We start from the raw sequence: 27,629 nt of genomic DNA on the forward strand, positions 1-27,629 counted from the left end.
TGGAGGAGCCCACATAAAAGCACTCCCCACCCTGCTGCTGTCATACCTAATGGGCTCTTTGGTAATCCTAGGATTTGACGGGATGCTTTTATATTTAGAGATGGCTGTGTGAAAGTAGTTCTCCACATAGTTCAAAAGGACTTAACTGCCTGATAAGCCTGCTTCAGATGGAATTCCTAGAATGAGGCAGGGAGGGAAGGAAAACCTCCTTTGTAGGGTTCTTATCGTCTGACTCAGAGGAGGTGCCTATGTATTTAAGATTCTAGTTCTGTTACAGAGATGCACTGCACCAACCCCTGCTGTATTATAATAAACAATAATAGACGTTTTTAAATAGTATCATTAATAGTCAACCTGCCTAAATTATCCTCCCATCTGTCGCTCTTACCGAATGGTTACGGTATTGATTATGTCCATGAAGCAAAAAAACCCCCACCCTACCACATTTCCTAATTTAGCAATGTAGTGGCTAACGCTGTGAGAAATAAGCTAGGAAGATGATGGTGACGATGATGATGAATCGTTTATACCCCGCCTGACTAGGTTGCCCCAGCCCTCTGGGTCGCTTCCATCATATATAAAAACTCAATAAAACTATACAGGGCTGCTTTCAGATGTCCTCTAAAGGTTGTATCGTTACTTATTTCCTTGGTTCAGAGGTTGCATAACTCCATACCCTGCAACATTTCTCTGATGAAAATAGGGATGTCCTACAGAAAAGCGAAATATTCTGGAATCGACTCAGAAACTGGGATGGCTTCTGTAAATCCTTGGAAAATAGGGACCCTTGGGGCAGATCTACACTCATGGCTTTTAATATTAAGGAAGGGTTAAGGAATGGTTTTGATAACATATATGGACACGACATCCTATTTTAACATTTGTAATGTGTTATTAAAATGCAGCATAGCAACCAGCAGCAGGGAAACAGTATTTTGACGGGAAAAAAACTAAAGTAAACAAGTTTTAATTAACGAGTATGTGACATTTTAGAACGACATATCTAATATTGTTCTAATAATGTTAAACAGGTCAGTGTAGATCCAGCCTTGGAAAGTCTGTAAGAGTCTGGTTGTCCTCTTGGCCTTTGCAGGAATCAATGTCCTTGGTGCCCATTCTTAGTTACATAGAATGTAAAACAATTTTGTAGGGGCAAGAAAAGGGGGGATATATGCACAGCGTTGCCAAAATTAATAATCTGAATATCTGTGCAAATACCAACACAGGTGCCAGCGTGTCCAGTCGGGGAAGTGTGCTATTCAATAACACAGCAACTACCTTGAACAAACAGTTGTAAATCCCAGGCTGAGTAAACAATTCAGGCATCAACAAAATGGAAGGGGGAGGATGATTTATGTGCCACGAAATGAAAGCAGTGTTGAATCACCCATAACAGAAATGCTTTGCCCTGGCACAGACTGAACAGGTGGAAAACACCTGCTATTTGGCTTGTAGAGAAACAAATGATATTAAGATAATGTTTTCCATCACGTCCTCTTTCCCCTCACCTTGACTCACCTGTAGCTCTGATATATTATCTTTGAAGTGCGCTTCTGCCCCGCAAAGCTGTTTCACTATTTTTAAAATGTTCATTTTGAAGTAGGTTTGCCAACTGAACAAAAATATATATAGTCAGGCCCGCACCTGTGCTTTTAGCAGGCATGAACCGTGCAAAGCATTGCGGGGACAGGCAGAGTCCCCCCAACCCAGGCGACCCCTGAGTGGAATAATGACTCAAGACAACATGCTATGGGATTAAAATTGGCCACAACTTTATTAAGTTTCAGGTGTTGGGAGGCCTTGGCTCAGGCATTGGGCGTTTATCCTTCCCAGTCCCCAGCTGGGGATCTGGAAGACATCAGGGTTATCCAGAATCTGTGGGGATTGGGCTGGCTCTGGAAAACATATGTTCAAGCAGAGAGCCCACCCCCCGTTTCACTGCCGTTGCAGGAGAGAGCAATGACAACTTCTTGGTGTGTGGCCTCCCCTCAAGACCCCTTTAACGGGGAACCCTAGGATCACTGCCGCAAGGGGGGCGTGGATCACTGCTTCACCCCCCCCCCCATTTAGGAAGATAGACTAAAGGATTCCGCCCAAGGCCTGAAACTGCCAAAGTTGTGACGTTTTGCTACAGGAAAGACAAAACCTGCCAATGCAGGAAAATTCATTTCCAGCCCTTCAACAGCAACCATGACATAGCAGTGCCTGCGTACCTGTGGAGAAGACTTAACTGAGGGAGGGAGAAGCTCTGGAGCCAACTGACACTTCGCAGGTAAGATTCACCTTCTGTTGTCTGGAAAGGCAGGGCAGTCCCTCCCCCTACCTGGCCGATCCCCTGGCAACGCCTCCCCAGGCGGGATTGGGCGATTGGCTGAGGTAGGCGGAGACCTCCAGGTATCCAGCCTGGGGAGGATGAACTACCAGGAGCTGCACTGGGATCCGGGGGGCTGCACGCAACCACACAAAAGGCACCCCCCATTTGATGTGGGGAGCGGTCATTGCCACCATTTTTATAATGTTCATTTTGAAGTAGGTTTGCGAATTGAACAAAAAAGGAACCTCACCACAGCATTAGCATCTGCTCAGATCAGCTCAGATCTCCCCCTACATACCCCATGGACACACATTTATGTCTTAGTCAGATTTTCCCCCTCAGTAACGACATTATCAACAAATTCTAATTCTTAACTGATCATCCTATTTATTATCACGTTTTCAGTCATGTCTCAGACATTCCAATTCTGCATCTAAACAAAGCTGACATTGACCCAGTTAGTTTAGCTCATCCTTTGCACTCAGAAAACATAAAGGAAAGCAATGCATTGTGCTTTTATTGATTTCCCTTTCTGAACACAGAAAAATCATAACTTATCAAGTTACATATCTGATTAGTTGCTATAACCCACAATTACATAGAACCTAAAAAGAACACCCAACACCCTTTATTAAGATCTGTGACAGTTCAGTTTAAAACTCACAGACGGTGAGGCGGTACACATCGCACCGTTTATCATTCCAAGTGCCATCACTGTACATTTCAACACATTTTTCTGCCCCTTTCCCTGTGGGCTCATTTTCATACCAGTTTGTATAATTCAGGGACTCCCCGTTCAGGTACTGAAATTCCCCAGGAACATGCCCCTCAGTAATGCCCAGGTAAACATATGTGTTAAAGGATTTAACAAAGCTCATAATAGCATCATTTTCCTTCTTGTTCGTCGGAGAAGCAATGGTGCCATGGGCTGCTTTGCAGATTCTTACTGAATTGTTAAAATCAGCCGTTTTTTCAGTGCTGGCAAACACTTTACTGCCAACTGTTACAATCTTTCCACTCAAAGCCAAGGCTGAAAAACAAAATGAAAGACCCGGTTAGTCCTATTAGATGACAGGAGAGATCCAGCAGTAAATCCCCCTGTGCATGTTGAAGTTAACTCTTTATTACCAAGAACAGGATCTGCACAGGCTTGGTGGAGAGTCTGGTTTAACAAGCACAGGAAGTGATTCTCAGTAGTTCTTGCCCCATGTATCAGTTACTAAGTCTAAAGATTCCCACCTCCCCAAAGCCATCTTGCTCTCCAGAGTCCACCCCACCCTCCCAGCAATCAGAGACTGCATCTGCATGCTTGTCTTTGCTCCTCCTGCTTCATGCCTCTTCTGGTTCTGGGAGACCAGGGAGAGAGGAGTTGGTTGCAGCAAGAGGGGATAATGCCCTTGACTGTTCACCAGCCTGACTCATCTCTGCCTCTTGGCCTCCCTCCTCCCATTCTCCTGCTTCAGTTTCTGCCTCTCATTCTGGACTCCCCTCTGCCACAGACTCTCCCAGTTCACTAAGCCCTGTCCCCCCTCACCTTATGGAAGGAAGCAATGATTTAAATAAAAAAAAGGTACCTCTTTCTATTATGGTGATTCTGTATTTGATTTCCTTAAGGTCATCTTGCAGTTTAGGATCCTCCGATGCAGACAGACCTGTGAACAAAAGTGACAATTATTAATTTATTTTGTTTTATCTGTTTGTTTGGTAGTTTGAAATTCACAAGACGAGATAACAGTTTTTTCTTAACAGCTGCCTTGAATAGGAATGGATTATATAAAAGTGGTGTTAAATCATTTTTTTTAAAAAAAGTGCAACAAGCATATTGGTTTTGTTTTTCATCTGAAATAAACACATTTTGCTGCAGTAAATGGACTTGTGATATATTTGTTATCCAGATTATGAACTGGTGAGAAATGTTTCTTATACATTGGAAAGAAAATGCTGATTTTGTCTGACTATCTATTCAGGCTGCATTCCTATGCATGCTTACCTAGGAGTAAGCCCTAATATACTGGGATTTACAGTTCTGAGTAAACATGCCTAGTTTGCACTTGCCAATAAAATCCAGGAGTTTTCAGACTGCACACCTAGTATCTTTATCAGATCTTTTTAACACCAATGATGACAGAGGAGCGTCTTTAAAAGACAGATTGCCCAACATAACTGTGATGTGTATTGTAGAGGTTCTAGTATGGACTGCTGCATTCATTCAGTTAATGTGGGGCCACATAGAGACCTCAGAAGTCCGCTGCTCTGTGTAACATGTCTGTCCTAGGATGTTCTCCAGAATCATTATGTAAGCACATCTTTGTTGTTGTTGGCATCCGACTGTCTCAGGAGACAACGGAAGAGTGTGTCTTCAGGGGCAAAGTTTAACAATTGGAGAGTTACAGCGCCTGCTGTGGCTGTAGAGACTGATAGGGGAGAGATATGTTTTATTGCTGGTGGGTCAAATGAAGGTGTCCATTTTTGCTGCTACTGGTACACTATGGTGTTTCTTAACTCTCTGTGCTCCTCCTAGAATATATAATTTTGTACTCAAGGGCTGGGTTAGGGTAGCTATGGCAGCCAAAACAGGGTTACAGAGAACCAAGAGGGAATCATCAGTATATTTGGGTGTATCCCAAAGTTTGCAGATGTAGAAAAAATATTTTTTTTGGGGGGGGGGGGGAGGATGCCTGAGAGGTAACCCAGCCCCATAGCCTGATGTGGACTGAGCATGCTCAGTGGGTACAGAATGCCTCATGGCTCATGGATGGGGGGAACTGGGGAGTGTGGGGGTTGGTGGGAGGGAATATCCTGAAATAAGATATGGCTGACATTGCACACTGAACATAGAATCATAGAATTGTCGAGGTGGAAGGGACCACGAGGGTCATCTAGTCCAACCCTGCAATGTAGGAATCTTTTCTCCAACGTGGGGCTCGGACCAATGGCCCTGAGATTTAGAGTCTCATGCTCTAGCAACTGAGGAGCACTCCACACGGCACCATCATCACTGATGATATTGATGATAATATAAATAACTTGTTCTCTGCAAATCCTCAGGTGTTCCTGAGAAGACAAGGTTTCCTTGGTAGATAGTTTGAAAACTCTTCTTCTTCTCTATCAGTTCACTGATCAAAGGGGAAGCCTGGAGGGGATAACAACCGGCTGATGGACTGAGATTTTAAAACCAAAGAATGTTGTGTCTGGAGTGTTGACCTGATTCGGTCAGGAAAATTCATTTTGTTCAATTACTGTCAGCTTTGAACCCTGAATATTCTTGCGGAACGATTTTTGCAGAATGACTTTTGCAAGAGGATAGTTTTAAAGCTTATGCTTCCCTCTAGTGGCCTGGCTATATATTATCGAGTCCAGTGGGAATTTGATGCTGAGAATATGCATTTGCACAGAACTAACGAACAGAGCTGGAATTACTTTTCTAGTTCACCAAGATTCTTGCGGGGCAATGAAAAGAAGAATTAATATTTGGTGCTTTTAGACTGATTGATGATAGCAGGTTTATGGTTTCACATTTATGGCCTTATTCATTGGGATTATATGTGATTTCCCCCTGTAACTTTCCCATAAACTCATTTAGCTCAGCTGTGATTCTCAAACTCTCTCTGGAAACATTCGTTACATTTTCAGAGCACTAAACAGCTGAACTGGAGGAGGTGAAAGTGCCCGTCAGCCCTGCCTGTCTCCCTTGCTGGTGAGGAACACCCCAAATCAGCCCTGAAACAAGCATTTTGGGGCAGGGAATGTAGCAACAGACCCAATCTGGGCTTCTTCCCTGCTCCTTCCGCCCTGGGTGATGGGGCTGTGGATGTGGCGGTGCCTATGCCACTCCCTTAAGCCCTGCCACTTCCAGCCAGGGGTTTGGACCACAGCCTAAGGAACACTGTGTGGCTTAGGTGTGCTGAAGCCAAGGGCAATTTAAAAAATAATAATTTTATAAACTTCAACAGTACTGAAAGGAGTTAAAAAATTAAGGAGTGCATCCACCAGAAGGTGAGAAAATGGGGAGAGGGTTTTGTGAGTGCAGAAAATAACAAATGAATAAAAGTGAAGGGGGGACCGGGACCCACATGTCAGTTCACACTAGGCCATAGTTTAGTGCTATGTTTGCAAGCTAGAAGAAGCACAAGTATTTATTTTATTTTAATCAAATTTATATGCCACCCTACACCCACAGGTCTCATGTTCCTTGCTCTTTTATCTTTCCATGTGGCTGGGAGAAAGACTTCTGCAGCACTTAGGTCAGCAAGGTTTATCTTGCCTGGGTCAGATCGGTCCCGCAGAGATCCCTCCATGGGCTGGATCGCACGTGTGATTTTCGGCGTCTGCACAGACGCGATTTTCGGCCCCACAGAAGCGAGTCCCTCTGTCGCACTGCATCAGTTTAGTGTAGCGTGAGAGCAGGAGGCTCAGTTCAGGGGCGGCTTGTGGGCCGGTCAAACAACCTCCGCGGGCCGCTTTTGGCCCATGGGCCTTAGGTTGCTGACCCCTGACTTAGGCTGTATACAAAGCCACATATTTAAAGCACCCACCCACCCAGGTACAGTGCTTTTTTTTCTAAAAAAATGTTTAGGGGTACTCTCATTTTCCTACCTATATTGAAATACTGCCTCTCAATGAGGCCAAACTTAGATTCACGAAATGTTTTGGGGTGTTCGTACCCCTGCATCCCCCCAGAAAAATGCACTGCCCAGGTATCCTGGGAATGGTAGTTTGTTAAGAGTGCTTTGAGTTGTAGCTCTGTGAGGGCCAAACAACATTTCCCAGGGTCCTTTAGGGAGGGGAGATGTGCTTTGAATGTCCAGCAGCTGCCTCAGCGATTTGTAAAGAAAAGCACATGATGTCTCCCCCTTGAAATTGATGATCTCATAATAATGTGCTGCTGGTCTGTGCCCACCTTATTATTGAGACTGATCACCTATCACTGGATTTAGTTAAGGGGCAAAGTGCTTAGTGAAAACCAGAGGTGACCATCCCCACTAGGCATGGGGTTTGATGTTCTGTCATTTCATCATTTTATTCTAACTCAGACTCAGTCGGCTGTGGTTTGCATTTTGTTAAATTTGTATGATCTTGGCCTGACCTGGTGTTTTGCGAAAATAACATTATTGTTTCCAGCTCTCCTGACAGTGTTGTGAGCGTTGCTTATGTAATGGGTATCACTATTTACTGTACTGCTTCTGTTATTCATTGCCCATCAACAAGTAACCAGGTGGATGCCCCAGGAGTATTGTGATTTGTTTGTCTTGCAGTGTCCCATTTATTCTGACATACCTCTTTCTATATTTTTGGAATCTAATGGGGTTTGTGTTTGCAACTGAACAAAACACTTTGTTTTACTATTTGCCAGTTTTAAAGTTTGCTCAGTCTTCAATTGTGTTGTTGTGCCCTGTCTATGTAGTTTTACTTTAAGCCACGGGTCAGCAAACTTCTTAAGCAGGGGGCCAGTCCACTGTCCCTCAGACCTTGTGGGGGGCAGGACTATATTTTGAGGGGGGAAATGAATGAATTCCTTTGCCCCACAAATAACCCAGAGATGCATTTTAAATAAAAGCACACATTCTACTCATGTAAAAACACCAAGCAGGCCCGACAAATAACCCAGAGACGCATTTTAAATAAAAGGACACATTCTACTCATGTAAAAACACGCTGATTCACGGACCGTCCACAGGCTGGATTTAGAAGGCGATTGGGCTGGATCCAGCCCCTGGGCCTTAGTTTGCCTACCCATGCTTTAAGCCTTGTAGTGCTGTGCTCTCTTCTCCCGTACTTATAATGTGTCCTTATGGTAACTTCATATTGTGACTGTGAACTATGCTGGATGCAACACCCAGTGTAGTAATTTACAGTATAGGACATATTTTTGCTTCCATCCACTGCCATCTCTCCTCCAGGCTCCTCCATCTGGTTATGATACTTTTGTTCCTTGGGGCATTAATGTCTAAGCAATTATGATTTTGCAGATTAGCGAGCCATTTCATTGGTAGGATTACCTCAGCTACTTCTGGGAGATGATCAGAGAACCATTATTTCTTTAAAAACACACACACACACACAAATTCCTTTATGTACTAGTGCCAGTGGTTTTTTTAAGGAGGTACTCAGGGGGGTACTCAGTACCTGCACCTCTTTTGTTGTTGTAAAGTGTGTCACTTACTGTAACAACTTCATGGTTTTTCTAGGAAAAAAGCACAGACTAGTACTATTAAGCTTTACTACCTTATCCCCTCATCCCAATCATATAATATATGCAGAGAGACAGAATATTAATATGAATATTAATGGCTACCATCAAACCTCAATAACACAGAGTTCAATGGAATATACATTTCATCACATCAGCTCGGACAGTAACTCCAAACACCAAACAGAGCACCATTAGCATAATAGCCAGGGTTCAAAATCATTGTCGTTAAATTCATGATTATTATTATTATTTAAATCTAGTACCATAAAATATTGTTAGCACTTGCATGAAACCTGAGTGGCTTGGACAATTGGCAAAGAAGAGAAGAGTTTGGATTTGATATCACACTTAATCACTACCCTAAGGAGCCTCAAAGCGGCTAACAATCTGCTTTTCCTTCCTCCCCCACAACAAACACTCTGTGAGGTGAGTGGGGCTGAGAGACTTCAGAGAAGTGTGACTGGCCCAAGGTCACCCAGCAGCTGCATGTGGAGGAGCGGAGACGCGAACCCGGTTCCCCAGATTACGAGACTACCACTCTTAACCACTATACCACACTGGCAAAGAGTGAACATGGCAAAACTCGCATTCAAGTTCAATTACTGTGAAATTTTCCAACATCTCTAATCTCAACCTTAGACAAGCACAAAGATCTGAATCAGACTTTTGCCTCCATGCACATAGCAAATTTATTTTTATTTTCTTTCAGTTATATCCTGCCCTTATTCCACCATCACTGAAACCATTGTGGCATCCATGAGGTTGCCAAGTGGTCACCCATCCAAGCAGTGAGCAGACCTTGGCCTGCTTAGCTTCAGCAAGGTGGCAGCTCCAAGTATCTCCAAGCCTTATCCTAGGACTGGAAGAAGCACATGCTAGGGAGAGTAGGACTATGTCTGTTGGCTCCACCCCGATTCCATACAGCTCATCACTTCCACTCCAACATCCAAGCATTTAGTGTGACCTCTGAAAAAGGGAGCCTACAAACATAAATTTGTGTGACTAGGATTTCCAGTCATACAAGAGACCAGGTGCGTACAGTTTGTAGGTTTATCTTTTTAGACGTTGCACTAAATGTGCATATGTTGTGGAAAGAGCTGGTAGGACATACGATGCAAGAGACAGGGCCAAGTGGCACACAGTTCCTTGTTCAACCTCCATGCATGTAAAATCTACCTGAAGGCAAACACTTGGACTAAAATGCTATTTTAAAGATGATACCCATAGTCACCTGGTATCCCATGATCTCCCTTCTCGCCTTGTCTGCCCTTTAACCCTTGTGGTCCAGGGTGTCCAGGAGGACCTGGAGGACCTGCTGAAGTGAAAAATAGAAGGATGAAAACCTGGCACACACGTTAAAGACCGTCTGCATTTATTTCACATTCATCTTTAGAACTACTTAAAAGTTCCCCACAAATTAGAACTGACCAAAATGCAACAAAGAAGGAATTCTCTTTTGAGGGGTTTCAAACATTTGCATTACAAGCACAACACCTTAAAGGTGGTCTGCAGAAGCACACTAGAATCTTATCCCTCTGTATAATGTCAATTGCCTTTTAGTTAAAAAGAAAGTTTGTACATTTTGGAGAAATGCTGGGAAAGGATTAGCAGGTTACTTGTCTGTAGTATTTGGTTTGGCTCCACATCCATAACAGATGTGGATTAGTTTGTCCTGTAGGCAAACTCTAACTACAAGAATAGGATGCAGAAGCAATCTAGGGAAGCTGTTACCAGGGGAGCAGGGAGGGAATCCAAAAAAGCACAGGTCCAAATGGTACAGACCATGAGCTTTCCACATGGTCCAGATTCATGTGTCTTTTGATATGACCATGTAATCAATCAGTAACCTTCCAGTTTTACTCCATATGAAGCAAGTATTTGGATTTTAAGAATGTGGAAATCATTTTCTCTTGAACATATTCCTGTTAAATTCAGTTGTGAAATGCAGACACTTCACATCCTCCTGCTCACATCTCCCAGGCCCTTGATTATATCCAAGCTTACCTATAAGTTGTGGACATGTTTCCTGAGCATCACTGGTTACAAGGAGAGCAGCCGTTGCCACGAGGATATGAACCAACTGGGATGAAGGCATCCTTTTCGATCAGCTAAATGAAGTGGGGTGGGGGTGGGGTGGGGAGAGAGATTTATCAGGTGTAGGTGCATCACAATAATTTTATTCTGTTATTTCCTTTTTCACCGTTTTGCTTCTGGATAGTGTGAATTGGGTAGGTTTGCCTTTAAACTGAATTGTATTTCCCCCCATCCCTAGTTACAACAATATAAAATGACAATATTAAAATCAATGGAAAAAAATTACAATCAAAAGAATAATGTGGAACCATATCTATCTCTATCTATCTATCTATCTATCTATCTATCTATCTATCTATCATCTATCTATCATCTATCTATCTATCTATCTATCTGTCATCTATCTATCTATCTATCTGTCATCTATCTATCTATCTATCATCTATCATCTATCATCTATCATCTATCATCTATCATCTATCATCTATCATCTATCATCTATCATCTATCATCTATCATCTATCATCTATCATCCATCATCTCTCTCTCTCTCTCTCTCTCTCTCTCTCTCTCATCTATCTATCTATCTATCTATCTATCTATCTATCTATCTATCACCTATCTATGGCCAGGGAAGCTAAACAATGATGATGCTAGTCACAACTTTGTATTGCATTACTTTAGTGCCTTGAGAAGCCGGCCCAGCTTTGCTTGCTCCCACCCTTCATCTCCGACTCATTCTATTGAGTGTTACTGGCTGCTAGGTGACATGGAGTTCGTAAAAGGCAAACCTAGCCACTGCCCCCAATGGAGTATGCACTTGTTATATGCTCTTGGTTCTGCTCATCTTTGTAAAATTTACATTAATAAACTAACTTCCTTGTGAGAATATGGTGGCACAACTCAGAAGTAAGTGCCCGTAAGGATCCATTTATTATGGTATTTTTCTTGAAGATGAATTGATGCCCTTCCCGCCTGCAGCTGTCTTCTTTATATAGGATTTCTCTACTGATTGTTGTTATGATGCTCTTAGAGCTTTTAAAAACATTATACAGTGGTGCCTCGCAAGACGAAATTAATCCGTTCCGCGAGTCTCTTCGTCTAGCAGTTTTTTCGTCTTGCGAAGCAACCCTATTAGCGGCTTAGTGGATTAGCGCTATTAGCGGTTTAGCGGCTATTAAAGGCTTAGCGGCTTAGCGGCTTAGAAAAAGGGGGGGGAGCGAAAAAAAATCGCAAGACTCGCAAGACTTTTTCGTTTTGCGAAGCAAGCCCATAGGGAAATTCGTCTTGCGAAGCGCATCGAAAAACGGAAAACCCTTTCGTCTAGCGGGTTTTTCGTCTTGTGAGGCATTCGTCTTGCGGGGCACCACTGTATATAAATGCTTTCAAAAATAAATAGATATTCTCAATAAAAATTGATTGGAATGAATTGAAAGAAGAGGGAAAATCTAAAAGAGCACTCTAATTTTATTCATCTTTACCCAGAAGTAAATTTAACCGAGTCCAGTGACCTTACTCCAAAGTAAGCATGCAACCTGAGAAATGTTAATGCTACACTAACAACACAATCCACATATTTCATGAAGTTTCATGAAGTTAAATGGGGCTTATATAGGATTTCAGCCTAAAACAGAGCAGTTTGACTTACCTTCTTCTTCCAACACCGAATACTGCAGAAGCGCTAAAAGGGTCCATTTATAGTATGTGTTATTTGATATATATGTTCATGTTAGATAGCGGTTGGCTTAACTTGATTTATCCCCCTCCATTTTATTTGCATAGTTGCTTCATTACATAAAAGACGGAATGGTCAACAGCCCATATTGATTCCCTAACTTTTTGAAATAAGATCTAACATAATGAGCAGGACAATGAACCTTTGAAAAATATTTCTGCTGAGGATTGTTTGCAAAATATAGGGTTTCCATACAACTTAATATAATTAATAAATAATGATATATCCAGTGCTATTTTCGGAAAGGGGGGAGGACAAATCATGACATAGTGCACATAAGCTACAAGCTGTTCTCAGTAGATCTCTATAAAAACACACAACCTTTGTATATATTATTTCCCCACATGATGTAGAATCTACACCTATGAAAAGGTTTTTAGTAATCTGACACACCTGACCTAGAACATTCAACACAGGGAGACATACAGCTCCTCTAGGTCAAACGCTCTGTTTTCCACCTTGACATTCAGACAATGTCAACCAATAACCCACCACCGTTATGTTCTTCTCTGGAATTAAGGGGTATTATACTATGTCCAACCGGGTTTTAGTTCAGACATGGCACAGACCTCGCCCCTAGACACACACACAAGCCATAACAAAAAAACTGACTTGGGAGATTTGCCACTCTTCCCAGTCAAAAACAAAAAAGTGTGTGTATAGGGGTAAGATTACAGAAACAGAAACATTTACAGTGGTACCTCGGGTTAAGTACTGAATTCGTTCCGGAGGTCCATTCTTAACCTGAAACTGTTCTTAACCTGAAGCACCACTTTAGCTAATGGGGCCTCCTGCTGCTGCCACGCCGCCGGAACCCAATTTCTGTTCTTATCCTGAAGCAAAGTTCTTAACCTGAAGCACTATTTCTGGGTTAGCGGAGTGTGTAACCTGAAGCGTATGTAACCTGAAGCGTATGTAACCCGAGGTACCACTGTATATGAAGACCCTTTATCATAGGTTACCGTTATCTGAAGGGAAGGTTCTTCCCTGTTTCCTGACTATGGCTGGGTAAGTCCGGATGCACGAGAGAAAGAGCCAGCTCTGTGGCTGCATGCAGAAACAACAGTGGTACCTTGGGTTACAGACACTTCAGGTTACAGACTCCGCTAACCCAGAAATAGTACCTCGGGTTAAGAACTTTGCTTCAGGATGAGAACAGAAATCGTGCGGCGGCAGCGCAGCGGCAGCAGGAGGCCCCATTAGCTAAAGTGGTACCTCAGGTTAAGAACAGTTTCAGGTTAAGAACGGACCTCCGGAACAAATTAAGTTCTTAACCCGAGGTACCACTGTATGGGATTTTCTTCCAATGGATGCCCAATTGACTCTCTCTCTGCCTGTCTTCTGCCATCTTTGCATTTAAAGCAAGCTTTGAGTTTACCTGCTTTGAAATGGTAGGTGTTGATCCTATAGATTTTAGTGGTTTTAAATGACTAAGACAATCTCTAGCATCTTTTAAATTGCTTTGTTAAGACAATGTACCTATATTTCAAATATTGATGTGAGCTGCTGCTTATAGATAGTGCCACCACAGCCTCCCACCATATAAGGAACAGTGGGATACAAATGTTGTTCACACACACACACACACACACACACACACACACTAACACAAGCAAAAATATTTGTTATTTTAGGGCAGAGGAAAGGGGCTGCACCTCTCTTCTGAAATACTGCTTGATATAGTATTTTATGACCCCAGCATTTTAATTTTGTACATGTTTGCAGAAGAGTTGTACTGAGCGGAGGAGTGCCAGTAAGATTCATTTAGATTTAGAAAGGGGAAGCAGAATCAGAAGTTTGGAGAAACTCCAAGTTATAAGAATTTACTATTGCTTTAAGAAACACTGGGAACCCCCAGAGAAAGCAAAACAGCAACTGCCCCAAAGGATCAAAGAGTCAAAGCACAATCTTTGCATGTTTACTCAGGGGTAAGTTTCACTGAGTTCAGTGGCACTTGTGTCCAAAGACAGGATCCCACTGTGAGACTAAGACAGGACTCTGCTATGAGGTGGCTCAAAGCACAAGGGCCATCTTTGTGCGCCCTGGGGGCAGATGATTTGTATTAACAATTTTTCGGCCAAAATGGTAAAGATCGACATCAGAACCAAGTTCAATGTCAGCATTCAGGCTGTGGAATAAGCCAGCACTGGATGAGCAGTTCATTGTGGTCATGGACCAAGCAACCATGACAAAGCCACAAAAGCAGACTGAGAAAAGCAATGAACCCCATCCCTACTCCCAGGTAAACCGCATATAGGATTGCAGCCTCCACTTCTCAGCCCGTATCTGTTGGGATCTGGTTTCAGAAACAATTTTAGATTACTCAATTGAGTCATATGTGGCTAGGCAGAAAGCCCTCATATATAAGTTCTCCAAGTACAGAGCTCTCTGTATTGAGGCACCTTGTAAACAAAGCTCTGCTCTCTCTACAGTGTGGAATTAAGCCTTTTACAAATAATGTCTCATAATAGAATTCCTCTCATTAAAAGCAACAGTACTTGGACAAGTTCCCAAGCACTCTTCAATGCAGCGAACATCCTGTTTCTCAAACATTCCACTGGAAATTATTCCTCTCGGCAAATACTGTTTACCGATTATACATGTAATATTTAATTAGCTTTTTCTAATGCGCAGACTTTGGAGGAGGGCCAGTAGGTTGGCTCAGTTTTGTGGGTGGAAACAGCAGGCGTGCTCTCTCTCCTCCATCATATGTTCACTATTCATGTGTTCACTGAGTAGGGTCATGGGAGTCATGCATGCAGGAATTGTGATGCCCTTTAAAACCTCTGGCTGCCTACCTATGTCTCTGTTGTTCCTGAAGAGCCAAAAGGTCACTAATGCCCTGTTTACACGTCACCTAGAGTGGTTATGGTTAACACATCTCCATAGCTGCTGCAACAGAACTCCAGGTAGGTGCACAGGGCTTTTTCTCAACCGGAACTCTCCAGAACACTCCAGAACTCTGTTCCAGCATCTCTCAGGTGGGCACTATTGCCATTCTAAGAGAACAAGGGAGGTGTTCATCATGAGTTTGGGCACCTCTTCTTCTAGTAAAATAGCACTGCAGGTACAGCAATAACATATCTTCAGCACAACTATTTACAATTGCTGAGACAGATGTATAGAACACTTCATTTTTTTAATCCAATATTTCCTGTCAATTTTTGTCTGTCTGTCTTCCTTCCGTCCTTCCTCTCTTTCTCCTAAAGATGAAATCGAAACTTTCTGGCCTATAAAAGGCTCCTTAAAAAAAAGTAAAAAAGAAAGCAGCATATCTTCCCAAGGTAACGGGAAATCAAAATCTATTGCTGTTTTAGGTCGATACTAAAACAAGTGTCCCTGAAGAAATACTGAACTCAGATTGCTGACTATGCAAGAAATATCCTGGTAGCATAAGCTGCTGCTTTGACTTTGCCAGGCAAGAATTCACATCAGCTCTTGGGGGTGTTCTTCCTTTGGTCTGTTTTTTTAATTTTAATTTTGAGTTGAAATAGTGTAAATAGAACAAAAAGGAGACTAATCATCATCATCAAAAGCACAGCAATATTTGATATATCAGAATGCAACATTCAACATTCTGAAGGAGCGAGCCCTTCAACATTTGCAGGCTGTTTAAAGGTTGTGCAATGTAGTATAGTAGTCTCATCCTTGCTACTTCAATACATTTTATTAATGATTGACAGGCAAGTCCTCCAAGTACACCCTTCCTTCAGGCTAAGCTGTCCATTAACTGGCCATTGTAAACATAATGAAATAACATATTGGGTCACACATCTGCTGTTATCAGCTGCTGCTCTAGACACTCATATGTGCAAGTGCTAAAGAAGTGTGTTTAAACCTCTGTTCCAAATAGGCTCAGGGCTGGTTAATCCAAATAGCAGAATCACAGGAAAACAAGCTTTTCCTGGACTGCACCATTTCAGAATATTGGGGGTGGGGAGTCACATGACTGTTGCCCTTGTCCTGCCTCACAATGGTGTAAAGGTCCTATTTCCTGACTGAGGGCTATTGTGACTGGAATTGGGAATCACTGTCATCACTCTCATAGTAGAATCAGAAAATTGTAGAGTTGGAAAGGATGCTGAGCATCATCTAGTCCAACCCCCTGCAATGCAGGAAGCTCAACAAGAGGTTCCCCATTCAATTTGAAACCATACTGGACCCTGCTTAGCTTTGCAAATGTGATAGCAGTTTTATCCCTGCACCACTAGGATATTGACTAACTGAGAAGCATCAGAATCGCACATGAGGAGAATTGTGGTTCATGTTCCATTATTCATTTGTCTAGTTGGGATAAATATACCACGTCTTATATTTACTAAATACCAATTAGATGTTTTATGAAATACTAGGAAATTATGCTGAGATCTATTTCTTTGTGACTGATGGTGGAGTATTGCCAGCTACACCTGTGCCTTGAAAGCCAAAAATCCATGCAAAAATCATGAAAGACAACACATAACTTCACACGCATTTTCAATATATTTGAATATGCATTTGAACATCAATGATTCTGCTTTGCTTTAGATCTAATAGATAAATCTTAAAAAAAAAAAAATCTTTGTAAATGTTCCTAAGCATGGAAATCCTAATTTTCTTGATTCTATGTGGCAGATGTGGGTAAAAAAAATAAAATCTGATTTTTATCTGCAGAACCACAATTCCCAGAAGCCAAGGCTGTTTTGTTGGTTTAGGTTTGTAATGTAGGTGGAGGAATCTGACTAGAATTCACAGACAGTGAGACGATACTGGTTGCATTTTTTGTCATTCCAGGATCCATCTGTTTGCATCTCAACACAGTTTTCAGCTCCCTTGCCATTTGGTTCATATCGACGCCAGTTTGTATAATTGACAGCCATTCCATCTAAATATTCAAATTCTCTCGGAATAGGGCTCTCCTTAATTCCCAGGTAGGCATATTGGTTTTTCTCTTTCACAATTTCCAAAATAGCATCATTCTCCTTTTCATTCATGGGTTTGGCAACAGAACCCCCAGAATTCTGGCATGTTTGAAGTATGGTTTCGAAATCAACTACCTTTGCATTGGTGGCAAATATTTTATCTCCTGCTTTGTTTATCATTCCTTTGAGAAGAAGCACTGCAACAGAGAAGAAAAATCATGGTGATCCATTTTGTACTATATTGCAACAAAAATTGATGCATGCAAGCCACTGCTACATTTTATAGCATCAAGTGAAGAACATGCAGGTATAAACTAGGAATGGGTGAATCAATCTTTCTCCAGGCCATATTACTTTTTTGTGTGTTGTCTCAATCTCACATCATCCACATTACTGTGCATTTCCATTTTTTCTAAAAAACATATAAATGCACAAAATGTGCATTTAAATACATTTTAAAATCTATATTTAAAAATGCTTTCTTTCTCTAAATGCAAATTGAGGGAGGATGTCCTGAAGCCCCGTAGAAAGCACCAGATCTCCCTTTGTAAAGATGGACAGAGCTCCAACCTCAAAGAGCGAGGTTCAATGTCCGATTCCTCATTTCTGCTACTGCAGAAACTCCCATGGCCCTTACTCTATGAACATCAGAGCACCAATATCAATAGAGCCAGAAGGGGCCAAAAAGAAGACTTGGATCTGAGGAACCAAATGCTTTCTCAGTCGCCTGACTCGCCCCCAAACCAGAAAGCAAGCTACACCAACCCAGGCAATGGTGTCGTGACGGGGTGGGTGGGGGGCAGGGGGAGGGAATTGGAGAAGGGAGAAGAAGTACAAGATCACTCCTGGCTCAGTGAGAGCCCAATTGGCATTGAATGTTGCAGATCAACCCCCTTCAGTGCTCCACCCCTCCCCAGTGACTTAAGTTTGCAGCCTAGATGTATTTCAACTCAAAATGGACATTAAAAACAAACAAACAAACTGATTTTCGTATGATTATTTTTGAGCCAAATACTGTGTTGACATATTATGGAAGTGCAAAAGCAGATGGGCAGCTAGGTTCTAATCTGCATGTTAATCCGAAAAGTGTGGCTCAGGCCACTTCCTAAAACCAGCTCTCATATTATTGCAGGAGTTTTTTTCAGGGGGGGGGGTATAACAATCTTCAGCTTTAACAACAACAACAACAACAACAACAATTTGGCTGGGTTTCCCCATCTGGCTGGGTTTCCCCAGCCACTCTGGGCGACTTCCAACAAAAGATTAAAAGTACATTAAAACATCAGTCATTAAAAACTTCCCTAAACAGGGCTGCCTTCAGATGTCTTCTAAACGTCAGATAGTTGTTTATTTCTTTGACATCTGATGGGAAGACGTTCCACAGAGTGGGCGCCACTACCGAGAAAGCCCTCTGCCTAGTTCCCTGTAACTTTGCTTCTCGCAGGGAGGGAACCACCAGAAGGCCCTCAGCGCTGGATCTCAGTGACCAGGCTGAACGAATGGAGTGGAGATGCTCCTTCAGGTATACTGGGCCGAGGCCATTTAGGGCTTTAAAGCTCAGCACCAACACTTTGAATTGTGCTCAGAAACGTACTGGGAGCCAATGTAGGTTTTTCAAGACTGGTGTTATGTTAAATTTTGATTGGTGATAGGCAATAGAATTTCTCTCTCCCTACCCCTTGCCAAGATAGTTTGAAAGAGGGATTGCTCCTTCTGGTGTGGACGCTCACCTTATGTTCACATTTGGTAAACAGGGTAGGGGTTGTTTGTTTGTTTGTTTGTTCTTTTAGAGGCAGCAGAGAGAAAAAATAAATGTGTGAATGCAATAGGGAAGTGAGCTTCTCTCAAACCACTTTTAACTCTCTTGAAGCTGTCGCTTGAAGTTACACAAAAGAAAATAAGTCAGGATCTCCCGTGTTATTCTTAACATTGGTTTTCAGCAGTCTTGGGAAGGGTAAAAACAAAGAGGTTACCTCCTTCAAGCCTCAATATTTTTTGATTCAGACTTCTGAGGACTTCCTGTACTTCTGGATCAAGAGAAGCAGGACGGCCTGTCAATTAAAATAAGAAGAAAAAACTGAGTTGAACTGTGCTTCATTGACTACAGCAAATCCAGTGTTCTTGCTGTAAATCATGTTTGAAGGACATGTGTTTCATTTTCAGCGAGGAATAATTCAGCCCATTTGTTGATCTTGAATTTATCAACGACCACCGAAAAATCCCTTCTGGAGTAAGATTTATTCCTAGCATATCAAAGACAGAAATCTCCCTTTCACCATTTAGTTTTAAGCTAGAGAATAAAAACCTATAAAACGGTTAATGCATTTTATTTTGTCCAATGTTAGGTGAGTCAATGAATTGAACACAAATGAGAGTGTAACATCTGTAGCAGGTATCTTGCATGAATTCTAATCCACTTTCAAAGTCATTGATTCAAACAAGCCTAATCTAATTGTGGTGCATGCTATGCACTACTCATTTTTTTCTTTCTTTTAAGTCCTAAATTAGCTGTCTATTCACTGGGCAATAATTTTTTACTTTTTGAATGTTGTCTAGATTTCTACAACTGATTTAGGGTATTTTTGCACTGCTGAATCAGGAAATGGCATCCGTTTCTCTCCATCAGGTCAGGTTTACTGTAAACTGAATGGTGGGCATTGATAAAGGTAAGTACACGTAAATTGCATGTTGCTTCACCATTTTTCAAACTTCAGGGCTTGAACTTCCGTTTCTTGGAACTCCTGGAATGCTCAGCGGCAGGGAGGTCTCTCTTCAGAGTCCAACAGTAGTCAGCCATCATGACTGCGTCCCAGCGACCCTGATACCTGGTCTCCATCTCTTTCATGTCCTGATGGAATCTCTCCCCCTGCTCGTCACTCATTGAACCCAGGTTCTCAGGAAACCGGTCCATATGTCAAAATAGGTAGTGCATCTTGACGCTTATGTTGCAGCCCAGGTTTCTGAAAGCAGTCAGCATGTTGTTGACAACTTCTGCGTAGTTTCTGGCCTTATTGTTGCCAAGAAAGTTCTTCACTACCAGAACAAATGCCTTCCACGCTTCCAGTTCCACTTCGTTCATTGAGTTTCCGAACTCTGGATCTCTGATGAGCTGATGGATCTGAGGACCGTCAAAGATGCCAGCTTTCAACTTCTTCATGGTCAATCCTGGAAAAGCCTGGCACAAGTAAGTGAAGCAGTCACCATCCTTGTCCAGAGCCTTGGTGAACTGCTTGATTAAGCTGAGCTTGATGTGCAGCGGTGGGAAGAGTATTCTGTCTCTGTCCACCAGAGGGTCGTTGATGACGTTCGTTTCTTTGCAAGGCACCAATTCCTCCCGCACAGGCCAGTCCTTCTTCGTGTAATGCTGAGCATGGTCCCTACTATCCCACATGCACAGAAAACATGGGTACTTGGTGAAGCCAGACTGTTGTCCCAACAAAAAGTTCACCATCTTCAGGTCAACACAAATAAACCACTTATGCTGATCATAACCAATTTTCTCCAGCACATACTTCACCACTTCATAGTTCTCCGTCAGTGTACTCGAGTGAGCCAGGGGTATAGAGGCAAACTGGTTGCCGTTGTGTAGCAGAACACATTTCAGTGATCGCTTGCTGCTGTCAATGAACAGTCTCCAATCTTTGGGTTCATACTGTGGCACTCCAAGCTTGAGCAGAAGCTGCGCAATATCTGCACAGTACACCAAGTCCTTCTCTTCCGAGAAAAAACGGAGGTACTCTTGATGCCTGTTGCGGAAGAAGCTGATGCGAGCACTGTCAGAGAGGAGGTTTTTTCCCCTTCAATCTGGATGCCAACAGTTCGGCAGAGTCCTTTGACAAGCTGAGGTTGCGAACTAGATCATTCAACTCCTTTTGGGAAAATGGATGTGGAGCATCATCTTCAGGAACCACTTCTTCTTCTTCATGTCCTTCAACACTGGAGGCATCTTCGTCACTAATGTCAGGAAGTTCTCCGAAGATAGGCACTGGAATTTCATCACAATGAGCTACAGGACGACGTGCTGATTGAAGATCAGGATACTTCGTGGGGCCGCTGCCCCATTAACTTAGTTTTGATCCCCCAACTTTTTGCTTTGCCGCACCAATTTATGGAAGATCTTGAGGTTTTATGACTTCAAACTGATCTCTTTTCGACATAATCACCTAGAACTATCGGACCTGAATACTTCTTGTCATTAAAATAATCATTTCCAATCAAAACAATTATTCGACATGGCATTTTACCCCCACCAACTTCTTCTAAAATGCTCCACACAAGCGTACATGTGAACAAAAACGTAAAAAAATGACATGTGGCTATAGCTCAAAAACTTGACCTGATTGAGCAAAACCAATGTGATTTTTGGATTCAGCGCATCAGATTCGTCCTAAATCAACTGAAAAAACGCAGACAACAAATTTGTTGTAGACCAGTGTGAGGGTGGAGCTAACTCAATCAAAAGTAATTCCAAGCAAAGCATGAACCTTTCAAAAGGACATTGGGGTAAATCTTATATGATCAATCAAACAGTTTGGTATCATTTTGAAAATCAGTCTCTGAAGCATGATACATAAGGCATATGCTTAACCTCAAGAGACATTGTACCAAAGTGTAATTGACAAATTAATCTGTGTCTGTGCAGTGAGCCAGATATTTCACCAACAGATTGAAAGCCCTTGTCCGCACTGTGTTTACTTGATCTTGTAGATGTCTTAGGCACAGACCAGTATTTGTATAAGGCCATACAGGGATAAAGAGGCGTAGTCCCTTACCTTTATAATAGCATGAATTGTGTTTTATTATGCTTGGGGTATTCATTTATCTGAGTCGATTCAACATTAGCTTTGAGGCAATTAGGGATGGTTTCAATTTTGGTTCCTTTCAGTTTCTGATTTTTCCAAACTCAGTTTCAGTTCTGCACATTTTTTACATCAGTTTGTAATTTATTTATCTTTTTTTAAAAAAAATCCTCACGAAAATTCACCAGGATTTTGGTGCAAATTTATCCTAAGATACGTATTTTGTCTGTATATGGATTGCCTAATATACACATCTTTGTGAAGCAATGTTTAATATAATGTATATTTGCAAGCATATTCATGAATATATACATCTTTATATACACTTTACCCTAGTATATGCATTTTGTACACAGTACATTACTTGGCTAGACTTATATTACAAAATTCGGGGAAGAGTGAATGTCAAAAGATGACTGTGTTTCAGTTCACATGTTGTAATGTGAAATGGATCAAATTTATTCCTCATCCCCAAAAGTAATTAATAATAGTATCGCCTAAGTGTACAGGGAAGCTTGTCACAACAGTTTTCCTGGCTATTATATTATATTATAGGTTATGCAATTCCTTTTTACCTTCTGGGCCTCTCTCTCCCTTTTCTCCTTGTTCACCTCTTGGCCCTGGTGGACCAGGAAGTCCATCTCTTCCAGTAGCACCTGGCAGACCATTAGGAGGGCCCATTGGACCTAGAAGGAAACACAAGAACAAAGATATGCAAGGCACTCCTCAATGGTACACTATAGAAGTGGAGACTAAAGAATAATTTCAAGGCTGCAGGTGCCCTTCAAGGAAGCAGATTGCATTACAGTCTGCGTAACTCAATACCATAGTCCAATCTCCTTGGAATGATGACTCAGAAACCAAAATCTTACTATAGTATCTCTTGTCCCTGAAGATATAAAAACCGTATTTCATGGGCAATGAAATATGATGACACATCAGCTAACCTTTTTAGTGTGTGCACACAAATCACTGAATACCTCTTAGCTGCTCACTGAATATTTTGATCACATAAAAAAGGAACAATTTAGTTATTTTTTCTTTCCCAAAGTATTTTTTTGGAAAGATTCAGGAAATCATCCTTCCAGTACAAAAGTAGAACCAAACTAAGAAATCTCCTTTCTTGAATGCATTGCCTGATAATTCACAAAGTTAACATTTTTTATTTGCTTGATAAATTGAATTACTCAATCCAATTTTATTTGTGACCAAGCATAAGGAGAGACCTGAAGACAGTCTTCAAATATCGGAAGGGCTACCACACAGAAGATGGGGTAGGCTTATTCTCTGTCCTAAAGCATTAGGAGAAATGAAATACTAGGAGGCACTTCCAAACGGCAGTGCAACAATCTGCCTTGGGATGTAGTGGGTCTTCTTCACTGAATGTATTTGAGCAGAGGGTGCTGGACAGCCATCGGTTAGAGATGTTGTAGTTGTGTCCTGCAAACCTCTGGTGAGTCAGTTTTCAATTCTTTTTGGCGGGTCACAAGTTATGCAGACCTAATCTGAACATTACTAGAGACCAGTGGGACCATAGTTTCTTGAAAACACCATGACTTCAGTTTTCTTGTAATTCACAGCCAGCTGTTCTCTTTGGCAGTATCCTGAGAATGCCCTCATCAATCTTTTTAGGCCCACTTTATGTGGAAAGGAGCTCTCATGATCAAATTGATGAATGTGTGTGTGTGTCTAGAATCTTAGAATCATAGAATCATAGAGTTGGAATAGACCACAAGGGCCATCGAGTCCAACCCCCTGCCAAGCAGGAAACACCATCAGAGCACTCCTGACATATGGTTGTCAAGCCTCTGCTTAAAGACCTCCAAAGAAGGAGACTCCACCACACTCCTTGGCAGCAAATTCCACTGTCGAACAGCTCTTACTGTGAGGAAGTTCTTCCTAATGTTTAGGTGGAATCTTCTTTCTTGTAGTTTGGATCCATTGCTCCGTGTCCGCTTCTCTGGAGCAGCAGAAAACAACCTTTCTCCCTCCTCTATGTGACATCCTTTTATATATTTGAACATGGCTATCATATCACCCCTTAACCACCTCTTCTCCAGGCTAAACATGCCCAGCTCCCTTAGCCGTTCCTCATAAGGCATCGTTTCCAGGCCTTTGACCATTTTGGTTGCCCTCCTCTGGACACGTTCCAGTTTGTCAGTGTCCTTCTTGAACTGTGGTGCCCAGAAGTGGACACAGTACTCCAGGTGAGGTCTGACCAGAGCAGAATACAGTGGCACTATTACTTCCCTTGATCTAGATGCTATACTCCTATTGATGCAGCCCAGAATTGCATTGGCTTTTTTAGCTGCCGCGTCACACTGTTGGCTCATGTCAAGTTTGTGGTCAACCAAGACTCCTAGATCCTTTTCACATGTACTGCTCTCAAGCCAGGTGTCCCCCATCTTGTATTTGTGCCTCTCATTTTTTTTGCCCAAGTGCAATACTTTACATTTCTCCCTGTTAAAATTCATCTTTTTGTTTTTGCCCAGTTCTCTAATCTGTCAAGGTCATTTTGAAGTGTGATCCTGTCCTCTGGGGTGTTAGCCACCCCTCCCAGTTTGGTGTCATCTGCAAATTTGATCAGGATGCCCTTGAGTCCATCATCCAAGTCGTTGATAAAGATGTTGAATAAGACCGGGCCCAAGACAGAACCCTGTGGCACCCCACTAGTCACTCTTCTCCAGGATGAAGAGGAACCATTGATGAGCACCCTTTGGGTTCAGTCAGTCAGCCAGTTACAAATCCACTGAGTGGTAGCATAGTCAAGACCACATTTTACCAGCTTCTTTACAAGAATATCATGGGGCACCTTGTTTGTGGGATCCTTAATGGTCCCTGATCCCCACCCCAGTTTTACCCAAATCATGTTCCCTCCCCATAGCTCTCTGAAGACGGTAATTAAGGGGGATATCACAAAAGGTAAAGGAGCTGGGCCTTTTTTGACACTCTGTTATTTGAACACTGATATGAATTGGTCTACAGTCAGGTGTCTGTAAGATGCAATACTAGTTCATTACCAGCAATTTTAAATACTAGGCTTTGTATTATAATAACAACAAGTTGAGATACCTGGTGGTCCTGGGTCGCCTTTCATCCCATCACGCCCATCTCTCCCAGGCACCCCACTTGACCCCGGAGTCCCTGGGATGCCTGGAACGCCTGCACATTTGTCTCCTGCCTGTCCAAGACACGGAAGAGTAAAAATGGCGACTACTACTGCCGCATGAAGGAACTGGGACAAGACTTTCATTTCTGACCAGCTGTAAAAAAGATAGAGCATACATTTAAAATAGCACAGCATTTCTCTCAGAATGAGCTCAGTCATATTATTCATTTAAAAAATAGTCAAAGCCATTAGTTCTAAACTGTGAAACTTCAAATGTTAAATAATTTTTGTTTCGGTCATTCGAGGTGCCCCCCCCCCCCAATGCTCATCCCGAACAAAGACAGACAAAGGTCAATATTACAAAAGGAAATAATGATGATACAAGATATTGCGATGAAATATTTCCAAGTGATGATGGTGATGATGTTTCAGCCAGTAATCTTGACCACTAAATGCTAACTGGAGTCAACTTACCCTTGTGTTTCACCTGGATAGGAAAGAAGGTTTCAGACCATGCAATTTATACAGTGCAGCTGCACAGCTGGCTTCATACTCAAGTAGAAATTTGATATACACTTGTGGACGTAGATGGAAGTTTGGTAAGGGTGGGTTTGAAGGAGTCCTTGTTTTATTAATGCACTCCATTTGCTTGGCAAATACTTCAGATATTATGAAGGACCCAGTGATGACATTTCCCTTGAAAACTGGAGTGGAAACACCTAAAGTTTTGTTTAGCTAAACGTGGAGGAAAATCTGCAGGAATAAAGAGGATGATTCCAAACCGAAAGCTCAATAAAAAGATATAAAGATTTACACATTGAGGGAGGGGGAACACCATTCAAAAAATTGAAGGACTTACATGAAACTCAGTCCCTTTGCAGTTAACACATCATGCTTTTCATCCTTTGGAACTAGTTTCCTGCAACACACTGCAGGAACATGGAGTGAAGGACCCTGTCCTGACGTTCTACAGGGGAGGTAACCTTAACATAAGGGTTTGTCAAACATATAGAAGAGATTCCACAAAAGAGATTCCAAAGAACCAGCTCCTTATTCAAAGGATAAAGGTAAAGGGACCCCTGACCATTAGGTCCAGTCGTGGCCAACTCTGGGGTTGCAGCACTCATCTCGCTTTATTGGCCGAGGGAGCCAGCGTACAGCTTCCGGGTCATGTGACCAGCATGACTAAGCCACTTCTGGCGAACCAGAGCAGCGCACGGAAACACCCTTTACCTTCCTGCCGGAGCGGTACCTATTTATCCACTTGCACTTTGACGTGCTTTCGAACTGCTAGGTTGGCAGGAGCTGGGGCCGAGCAAAAGGAACTCACCCTGTCGCGGGGATTCGAACCGCCGGCCTTCTGATTGGCATGTCCTAGGCTCTGGTTTAACCCACAGTGTCACCTGCATCCCTTATTCAAAGGATACAAGTGGTTTAAAAGAGACAAGAGAAGGAAGTTAAAGTTTCATTGACAGATTAGAAATTAACAACTCACTGGGTCTAGGTGGAGTCCACCAAAAACATCTTATGGAACTCAAATGCAAAATTTCCAGTCATCTAACAAAAATATGGAACATATCCCTTATGTTGGCCTTTGTACCTGAGGACTTGAAAGTGGCCAATGTACAGATTTAAAAAGGGAGGAAGGGGAGAGCCAGGAAATTTTAGGCCAGTTAGCTTAATAACAGTTCCAGGTACATTGGTGGAAAATATTATTAGAGATAAAATTATCAATCCTATAGAAGAACAAGTCCCACTGATAAGAAATCAGCATGGCTTCTGCAAAGGTTCCCCTTGCCTCGCTGAAGGTTGAGATTGTCATCAAGCATACAGATAACAATGATTCAGATGGCATGATGCATTTAAATTTTCAGAAAGCTTTTAACATGGTTCTTCACCAAAAGCTATTGAGTAAATGTGATAGCTATGGGATAAAAGAAAGGGTCCCCTTATGGCTGACAAATGATTGAAAATAAATGGACGGATGTCACAGTGAGCTAGCTCCTTCAAGGATTTTTCCTGGGATTAATGTTTTTTGACTGTTCATAAATGACCTAGAGTTGGGGTGAGCAATGAGGTGGCCAGTTTTGCCCCTCTCCCCACCTGCCATTTACCTTGTATGGAAAGCTTGATTGTAAAATGCAACCAATTTTAACAGATATTTGGAGACTGCCTGTTTGTTGGCATTTACTGACTCCCTCTGGAATTAGACTTTGGTGGTAGCCTAATTCACTTTGGGCAACTTTGGATAAATCTTGGCCAAAATCTGAATTGCCCCAAAGCAATACTCTTTGATTCTGACTTCCTCTTGCCTACTAGTTATTTATTTGAAAGATTTAGTGTAAGCAATCTCAAGGTGGCCTTTGGTCTGATCTGGTAGGCATCTTCTGATATACTTTAGCAGCTTCCATAATGCTGAAATAAACTGGACTGTTTGTGGTCCTCAGGACAAGTGGATTAACATGATGGTTATGGGAATCCAAAGGGGTCAGTTTTGTACTGACTTCTGTATCTACACATCTTTCCCTGTGGTAATTAGTGTAA

At 42.2% G+C, this 27,629-nt stretch overlaps 1 protein-coding gene across 1 annotated transcript; it reads right to left on the reverse strand.

Moving 5' to 3' along the window:
* Positions 1–1,748: 1,748 nt before the first annotated feature.
* Positions 1,749–25,680, reverse strand: LOC308477625 (uncharacterized protein). The gene is made up of 11 exons (XM_081006353.1): positions 25,560–25,680; positions 25,049–25,239; positions 22,552–22,662; positions 19,151–19,228; positions 16,999–17,374; positions 15,380–15,384; positions 12,190–12,222; positions 10,512–10,613; positions 9,739–9,822; positions 3,889–3,966; positions 1,749–3,344 (listed from the first exon to the last, which is right to left on the reverse strand). Exons 2-11 carry the CDS (start codon positions 25,227–25,229, stop codon positions 2,968–2,970), a joined length of 1,425 nt encoding a protein of 474 aa, XP_080862479.1. The 5' UTR covers positions 25,230–25,239; positions 25,560–25,680; the 3' UTR covers positions 1,749–2,967.
* Between the last annotated feature and the right edge of the window lie 1,949 nt (positions 25,681–27,629).

The sequence above is a fragment of the Podarcis pityusensis genome, assembly GCF_964106645.2.
Source record: "Podarcis pityusensis genome assembly, chromosome: 5".
Taxonomy (NCBI): Eukaryota; Metazoa; Chordata; class Lepidosauria; order Squamata; family Lacertidae; genus Podarcis; species Podarcis pityusensis.

Bases quoted from the DNA above. Each gene is read 5' to 3' on its own strand.
- LOC308477625 (XM_081006353.1), bottom strand. From the start codon at position 25,229: ATGAAAGTCTTGTCCCAGTTCCTTCATGCGGCAGTAGTAGTCGCCATT. The intron at 22,663-25,048 runs GTATCTCAACTT...GTTTCCTTCTAG, and splicing joins AGGCGACCCAGGACCACCAG to GTCCAATGGGCCCTCCTAAT. The intron at 17,375-19,150 runs GTAACCTCTTTG...TCTCTGTTGCAG, and splicing joins AATATTGAGGCTTGAAGGAG to TGCTTCTTCTCAAAGGAATG.